The 8,363-nt window shown below is 58.1% G+C and overlaps 1 protein-coding gene across 1 annotated transcript; it reads left to right on the top strand.

Annotated features, from left to right (window-relative positions):
• Positions 1–3,114: 3,114 nt before the first annotated feature.
• On the top strand, positions 3,115–6,717 carry RLBP1 (retinaldehyde binding protein 1). The gene is made up of 7 exons (XM_065688585.1): positions 3,115–3,154; positions 3,396–3,524; positions 3,729–3,930; positions 4,715–4,893; positions 5,670–5,828; positions 6,189–6,299; positions 6,386–6,717. The coding sequence occupies exons 1-7, from the start codon at positions 3,143–3,145 to the stop codon at positions 6,542–6,544; spliced, it is 951 nt and encodes a 316-aa protein (XP_065544657.1). The 5' UTR covers positions 3,115–3,142; the 3' UTR covers positions 6,545–6,717.
• The last annotated feature ends 1,646 nt before the right edge of the window (positions 6,718–8,363 follow it).

The following is an 8,363-nucleotide window of genomic DNA, read 5'->3' as shown; positions in this document are numbered from 1 at the left end:
CGCCCGTCACCCGGGCAACAGTCCCGCCCGCAGCGCTCACTTCCCGTCCCCGCCTGCGCCCGCCTGCCCTGGCAGCACCGGAGGCCGCGGGTTCGAGTCCCGCGGGGTGCGGGCGCAAGGCGGGTGCTGGCGCACTCAGCATTAAGCGCCCGTCAGCAAATGGGATCAGTTTGCTTGGCCACCGCGTTCAGAGGTGGAAGCAGGCACTGTCATGGTGATGTAACCCCAAAACTGGGCCGAAACGCCAGTCCCGTGATTCTATGCTCAGCCCTCATTTCAGCGGTCAGTAGTGTCACGTCTGATGCAGCAGGCTTGTCTGTCTTATGGAGACAGGACAAGAGCTGGGCTTATTCAGCCTGGAGAAAAGAGAGCTCCCAGGAGGCCTTATTGCAGCTCCCAGCGTCTAAAGGGGAGCTACAAGAAACCTGGAGATCCCTATTAACATTGAAGGCCAGGTTGGACGGGGCTCGAAGCAGCCTGCTCTAGTGGAAGGTGTCAAGGGGGTTGGGATGAGCTGAGGTTTAAGGTCCCTTCCCACACAACCCATTCTATGACTCAGGGCCACCCCCAGCGCAGCAGCACCCGGCGCCTTCGAGAGCCACCCGCATGGGGTGCGGATAGCTCCAAGTAAACCCCTTGATTCCAGGGGCATGAGGGGTGGCCTTGGGCACACGAGGAGGTTTAGCCCGTGTTTAAGCAGCGGGATTTATCCAGGGGATCCGGTGCCAGCACAGCGTGGGAGCTTTTGCAAGCCCTGTGTGCACGGGGAGCGGGTTCACCCAGGGCCAAGGGCCATGGGGAGCGAGATAACTGGACCCGGCCAAGAGATGTCCTAAGGGCTATGGCCACAATACTTGGGGATGGGTTGTCCTTGGGGCTGCCAACCATCCCAAGACTCCTTTTTCCAGTACAAAGCGCCGTGATGCCGGGGCCTACATGTGAGTCTGCAGAAGTATTCCATCTGTGATGAGCGTGATGGCCAGGATGCCCCTGTGGTCCCCTCTGCCATCCCCATGCAGGGCTATTGGGGTTACTCAGGATGACATCCCCCCATCACACACCATCTTGCTCTGCAGACAAAGGTACAAACTTCAGGAGGACGCTGAGCCTTATACTAGGGCTGGCATAGGAATGGGACAAGGAGGTTGGGGGTCTCAGTGTGCGATGCCTCTGGCCATGGCAGCATTGCTTGGGGTCTTGGCACAGGTCTGAGTTTTCCCTCCCCGCTCCCCATTGCCCTGCATCGGGAGTCTCGTGCCTTCCTCCTCCTCCCTCGCAGCGGGGTCTCAGCTCTGTTTGCAGGGCAGCCCCGTGGAAACCAAATCCGTAAATCCCGGTGGCGTTACAAAACGTGCCCCTTGTGTAAGCCCCTTCAGTCCTGCCCGGTGCTCAGCCCGGCCCCACCGCCTCCCCAAAATCCCTGGTGTGGTAAGAACCTGGCTGAGCTCCAGTCCTGGGCTTGGGAAAAGAGCCGTGCACGGCCCCATCCGCACCCAGCTCCTGCAACCATGGGCCCAAAGAGTTAAGGCTGCAAGGGCTCCCCTGCCCCATGCATGCTGGGTCATACCCAAAACACTTGTATTGCCACCCCTCTGCACCCATACATCTGCTCAGCACCATCCCTGCCACATCCCGGGCTCCCCTCCCTCATGACTTCACCCCAGGGATGGACAGGGTTCCAGTTCCCAAAGCTCCAAGCAGGAAACCCTCACCTGGGACACTGTAAAAACATAATGATCTGCTCATGCTTTTTCATTCTAAAGGCTGAAAAGGGACCCATATGGATGCTCGTTTGGGAGGAGCTGGAGAGCCCCGGGATGGACCAGCCCTGGGAGCATCCTTTGCCATGGATCTGTCCCTGCAGCCAGACCTTGCCATGCTTTTTGGTGCCGACGCTATGGAGCAGCCCTGACCCGCTCTGCCCAGGGGAGCAGGCAGGGATGGCAGCCAGCCCCCGCCTGCCCCTGCCCCGTGCTAATGAGCGAGTTACACAACAAGGAGCTTTTATACTTGGTTAATCGGGTCCGGCATCCCGGCTCGCCCCTCCACGCACGCTCGGGCTGGCCCGCGCAGCCCCAGCTCCCTCCTTCCCTCCCATCAGCTGCCTTTTGTAATGCTGGAATGGGGTTTCTTGCCGGGGCTGTGCTGCCTTAATTACAAAGCTGCAGTGAGTTGGTGCCTTGTGACGGTCTAATCCCAACCCGCTGACTCTACAAAGCTTTTGCCCCGCTATCTGCCTGCTCCACTCCGGCCTTGCCATCCACGCGTCCGTCTCGGTCCCCGTGTGCCGACCCTCAGTTCAGCTTTTCTATCCCTGGTGAGTATCCAGGGCTTTTCCCACCTGAAATAACTGCATTGGAGACTCATCCAGCCCTTAACATGGCACTGCTGGGGTTGGGATTGGTTTTAGTGCCTGGCAAAAGGGGATGCTCACCCTGGAGCTGGTGGAAGTGACTGAGCTGGAGCCAAGCATCCCTTGCACTGCCTGGGCTTGAAATTAGTGCAAAAGGCAGGAGCAGGGATGAGGGCTGGAGTTAGGATGAAGGCAGCCCTCCTCCTCCTCCTCACAGGGCATGAGAACAAGGTCTTTCACCCAGACTGTGATGGGAAGATTCTGCGAGGACCATGGTCCAGCCTCGCAGCCGGTGATGGGCTCTGGGCTGGAGCAATGGGGCTTGAGGGCTTGGGGAACACTTTGTGGGTAGCAGGGTAGTAGGAATAAAAGGCAATAAAAGCACTTGGCTGGCTGCCTGGCCAAAGCTGGGCGCCCACTTCTGCACACGTGAAGGTGGTCTGAGGCAAACAGCGCTGGGTGAGCTCAAGGGGCTGGGGTGTCCTTATGAGATGTCCCCAGAGCCAGAAAAAGGATGGTGCCAGATGATCAATACTCACATCTTTAAGCTGCTTTTGCAAACATCCTTGGTGCTTCTCAAGGCTGCTGCCAGGCAGAGATGCAGGCAGTACCTGATGGAACTGAGGAGGGCTGGGGGTGTCCTCTGGGTACCCGCCTCCACCCTTGCCTGAGCAAGAGGAGCAGGGATGGGGCATAGGGGGGGATACAGAAACCATCAGGATCCCCATCACTGCTGACTGCTCCTTCCCTCTCCCAGTGTCCTGCAGCTGACAGAGGACAGAGGAAGACATGTCTGCGGTTGTGAGTACTGCCCCTGTGCTGCCTATCCCCTGAGCATCCCCTCCCTGCAGTGCTGGGATGGGGTGCACCCCATGCACCCCTTACCCCCTGGCTGCTCTCAGCACACAGCCCATCCTCATCCCATTGCACTCCCTATGGAGTCTCTGCCCTTCCCCATAGCTCCCTACCCCAGGAGACCTGCAGTGGGGCAGGGAGCAGGGGGGCTGGCTGGGGAGACCCCACATGTTCTGCTCACCCCCAGACGGGCACCTTCCGCATCGTCTCGGAGGAAGAGCAGGCCCTGCGCTCCAAGCTGGAGCGCCTCACCACCAAGGACCACGGCCCCGTCTTTGGGAGGTGCGAGAAGATCCCCCCGCACACCCTGCAGAAGGTGAGGGTGGATATGGGGAATGGGGGGCAGGCACAGCCTGGGGCTTCTGCTCCTTCTGGGGGGCCAGAGGAGACCCCCAGCAGGCTCTTGCATTGAGTGCGATGCACTCACACCCTGCGCTCCCTGTGCTAGGATGCTGCAAGAGCATCCCTGCATCCCCCAGCATTTGGTACCTAAATGGGGTGTCTCGGGATGTGCTTCCAGGCGAAGGATGAGCTGAACGAGACGGTGGAGCAGAGGGAGGTGGCGGTGAAGGCGCTGCGGGAGCTGGTGCGGGAGCGGGCGGGTGGCGAGGAGGTGTGCCAGGCGGTGGCAGAGAAGGTGCAGGACAAGGACGACTCCTTCCTGCTCCGCTTCATTCGCGCCCGCAAGTTCGATGTCCACAGGGCCTATGACCTGCTGAAAGGTTGGGAGAGGTGCTGGGCTGGGAGGCTGGGATGCAGGGAAAGAGCTGGGATGGGGTAGGAAATAAATGAGGGTGATACTAGGCATCCCACAGTGCCAGAACAGTCCCATTCCCTGTCAATTTATTGGACAAAATAGGGGGGAAAGAAGCATTTGGTGGTGTTCCATTTGTGCTGCATCCCCTGGAGATGCCCATGTCTTTCCTGTACATGCCCCTTTGTACCCCTGTAAGTAGCTGGTCCTGCACCCATCCTGATGCTTCTGTGCGTGGTGCCTGTTGGGTTCAGCACCCCTGGAATCCCTCGAGGGCTGAGGGCAGGTTGAGGCGCTTTGGCATCCCTTCCCCACACTGGGAATGACCCATAGGGATGGAAGGGCAGCCCCTGCTTGGCTCTGGCTCCACTCTTTGTGTCAGCCTGGGGGGATAATGAGTTGTAATTATCAGCACTGGCTCCCATTGGAGCTGTTTTGTTTGCCTGTGTTTTCCCAGGAGGAGATTCCTTACTTTGTGCCAGCAGGGAGCCAAGGGAAGGGGGCTGGGTGGTGCCACCCTAACAGGGAGCAAGGGGAAAAGGGAAATGAGGGGAAAAACTGTGCTTGTTGAGGTGTTGGAGAGGAGGCTGATGCGGGATAACATGGGAAGAGTAACACTGGGCACACTGGGGCTGGTGCACTGCTGACCTGCACGGACCCCAGGCGCGGGGCTCAGGACGGATGTCTCCCCATCACCAGTGCTGCGGTGGCTCCCCAGCCACGTTGTCCTCCTGATTCCTGCCTCTCTGCAGGCTATGTCAGCTTCCGCCAGCAGTACCCGGAGCTCTTCGACAACCTGAGCCCCGAGGCCGTGCGCAGCACCATCGAGGCCGGCTACCCCGGCATCCTGGCCAGCAGGGACAAGCACGGCCGGGTCGTGATGCTCTTCAACATCGAGAACTGGGACTATGAGGAGATCACCTTCGATGAGGTCAGCTCAGCAGAGCAGGCCTGCTCCTGCCCCTTGGCACATACGAGCACAGCATCCGTATGGACACATAGGCATGTGTCCACACCCAGCCTTCAGCCACCCAGGTTGAAGCAAATCCGTAACCCTTTGAATTTATGTTTTGAGGGAGCGTGAGAGAATGGTCCACCCCAAAGGGTTCCTTCTATGTCCCATCCCAAAGGGTTTCTTCCGTGTTCCACCCCAAAGGGTTCCTTCTACGTCCCATCCCAAAGGGTTTCTTCAGTGTTCCATCCCAAAGGGTTCCTTCTATGTCCCATCCCAAAGGGTTCCCTTCCTTCCCCCTGATGTGGTGCAAGATGCAGATCAAATTCAGGGGGTGCATTCCCCAGCCCAGGTAACACAGAGTGAAGAAAGGCACCACACCATTAAATCAAGGTTCTTTAGAAAGGAGGGACCAGCAGGGCACAGGAGGAAACTGAGGCACAAGGCACAGAAAGGGCCTCCTGGCATAGAGGTATCCAGGGATGTAACTCACAGCTTCCCCTAGCTGTGTTTTCTGCTCAGCTCTGAATTTGATCACAAGGTGTCACTGACACCAGATCTGACTTCGAAGGGGAATGTGGTGGTTGTTGAGCATCCCCTGCGATGCCCTCCCTGCTCTGAAGCCCTGGGGCTGGCTGTACAAGCAGGCTGGAGTCAGGCAGACCCAGGCTAATGCTCCATGGAGCACATCCTGGGAAACTGGAGTCTACAGGAAGTGAGACCTAACACAGACCCTGCTGCCTCCTCTCCATCAGATCCTTCGTGCCTACTGCATTATCTTGGAGAAGCTACTGGAAAACGAAGAGACCCAGATCAATGGGTTCTGCATCATTGAGAACTTCAAGGGCTTCACCATGCAGCAGGCATCAGGGATCAAACCCTCCGAGCTCAAGAAGATGGTGGACATGCTGCAGGTGAGGAGGCAGAGCCTGCGCCCACCAAACAGGGGGCCCTTGGGGAGCAGAGCTCAGGGAAGGGAAGTGGCAGGGCTGGCAGGGTTTGGACCAGAGGCTGAAGACACTTGGCTCTCCCCAGGGAAGGAGGACAGGAGAGATGTGGCCATGCTTGCGGAGCAGGAGCTATGATCCCTATGGAAGGCTCTAGCTCCCCTGGGGCTGGGACTGCTGATCCTCTGGGTCAGAACAAAAAGGGGCCATAAGGAGAGAACAGGAGATGGGGTGAGGAGAACCATGGCAGTGCCAGGGTGTCCACTGCTGCCTGCCCAGCTCTATGTGGACAGCATCATCTGTAACTGTCTGTGTCTGGCATCCTAGGACTCCTTCCCAGCGCGGTTCAAGGCCGTCCACTTCATCCACCAGCCCTGGTACTTCACCACCACCTACAACGTGGTCAAACCATTCCTGAAGAGCAAACTGCTGGAGAGGGTGAGTGCAGGAAAGGGACCAGAGGCATGTCCCTGGGTGAAGCCGCAGATGGAAGTGCTGCCCTGGTCTCTCCCATCTTCCTCCAGGTCTTTGTGCACGGGGAGGAGCTGGAGTCCTTCTACCAGGAGATCGATGCTGACATCCTGCCGGCAGACTTTGGTGGCACCCTGCCCAAGTATGACGGCAAAGCTACTGCAGAGAAGCTCTTTGGGCCACGCATCGAGGCTGAAGACACAGCTCTCTAACCCAGCGCAGCTGGATCAGTGGTGGCCACCTAACCCCAGCCACCCCCTTACTGTAGCATTGGTTGGATGACTGCTCATGATGAGGTTGTTCTTTGCCTGTCCCTCCTCTTGCCTCCCCACACCAGGCAGCGGGCTGCCCGGCAGCTCTGTCCCCGCCAGGCAGAGCATCCTTCTCTCAGGAGCCAGCACAGGATGGAGAATACCAGCCCTGGAGCTGCGGTGGGGGGACAGGGGAGCGTCTGCTCTGCGAAGGGAGGGCTGCAGCGAGGCAGAAATAAAGTGGTGTTGAACAGCAGAGCTCTGGGGTTGCTTATGGCATGTGGCAAGGAACAGGGGCTCCTTTTGGGTGCAGGCACACTGGCTCTCCTCATTCTGAGGAAGCCAGCAGTGTTGGTGCTTGGTAGCAGACCTCTGTCCTGTCCCCCCCCCATCACTGACTGTCCTTTGGCACAGGGGCCAAGGAATCAGCGATCTCCACCCTCCCTGCATCCCAATGTGAGCATCACCCCTGCCTGCACAAGGACCCCCAATTCTCAGTCATCTGTTCTAACCAGGAAAGAGAAAACAGCCCAAAAGATGCAGGAACCCAACCAGTGCCCCAGGCTCTGTGTAATTCCTGATCACGCAGGCAGGGCGGAGGAAGAGAGGCTGCAGCAGCTGCTAAGACTAGGAGATGGATTTATCCGTAGGAGAGGGAGGGACAAGCAGAACATACCCTCCTGCATCCTTCAGAAGCTGTTTCTCCTAGTACTGTGCTGTGGGAGGGAGCCCTACCAAAAGCCATCATAGAGGGCAGAGGGTCCTTGCCTGGTAAATGAGTTGTGCTGTTGCTAAAGCCAATTAATTCTTGCTCACGTGGAGTCAGCAGCACTGGTCTGGGGAGGAGGGAGGCAGAAGTAGCTGTGTCCCAGGCAAGGCAGTCTGTGCTGGTTCATGAGCCATCTCCTCTTCCAGACCATCATCTCCTCCCTTGGCCAGCAGTGGGGCTTGGAGAGGAGCAAGTTGCTGGTCTCTGCCCAGGTTATTTTCTCTATCACCCTGGTCCTGTCCCCTTTCCTCCCTTCCCAGCTACACATGGGCACCTTTCACCAGCAGAAGCCCAGACCCAAAGGCAGCCTGGGTGCTGGGTGCTGACAAGAGCTGCATTCATCAGGGCACTGGCTCCAGCTCAAACCAAACAGGACGTGGGCTCTGAAGCTGCGGGGAGGATGGGGCACGTCTGGGCAGAAGCAATGGGGTTAAATGTGTGCGAAAGGCACCTCTCTGCTGCATTTGGCTCCGCACTGTGCAGGGCCGGGAAGCAGCTGGAGCCATCCCAATGAAAGCACGTGTGACAGCCCTACAACCGTCAGGCCAGAGCAAACACAACAGCACAGCTTGCTTGGGAGACAGAGCAACTGCAGCTTGCTTGTAAAAACAGACACAAAGGCCCATGTGCACAGACAGAACAGCACACTGCTGCCTCTGGGATTGGGACTGGGACAGGCACAGCTCTTGGGAGGTCGCTGTGGCTGCTTAGCACTGCTGGGACACATTGTGAGCCAGGAGCTTGCTTTGATGGGGACACAGAATAGCACAGAACAGTGAGCATCATCCACACATGCCTCAGCTTCCCCCCCCACAGTGACTCTGACCAAGTTCTGAAGCAGATCTAACAGCTAAATTACAATGGCCAATAAACTAGAGATGGAGCACAAAGCACTCCCCCCCTTCTCATTACAGGGGAGGAGCAGCAATGGCCCTGGCCCAGCCCAGCCACCCTAACTGCAGTCCCAGTCACCCTCCACATCTGTCTTACTTGGTCTGTAGGTAAAAACCC

The sequence above is a fragment of the Lathamus discolor genome, chromosome 8, assembly GCF_037157495.1.
Source record: "Lathamus discolor isolate bLatDis1 chromosome 8, bLatDis1.hap1, whole genome shotgun sequence".
In the NCBI taxonomy this organism is placed as follows: Eukaryota; Metazoa; Chordata; class Aves; order Psittaciformes; family Psittacidae; genus Lathamus; species Lathamus discolor.
Note: the sequence above shows the minus strand (reverse complement) of the source record. Positions and strands in the feature narration are given on the sequence as shown.

Bases quoted from the DNA above. Each gene is read 5' to 3' on its own strand.
- RLBP1 (XM_065688585.1), top strand. The intron at 3,525-3,728 runs GTGAGGGTGGAT...ATGTGCTTCCAG, and splicing joins CCCCGCACACCCTGCAGAAG to GCGAAGGATGAGCTGAACGA. The intron at 6,300-6,385 runs GTGAGTGCAGGA...ATCTTCCTCCAG, and splicing joins AGAGCAAACTGCTGGAGAGG to GTCTTTGTGCACGGGGAGGA.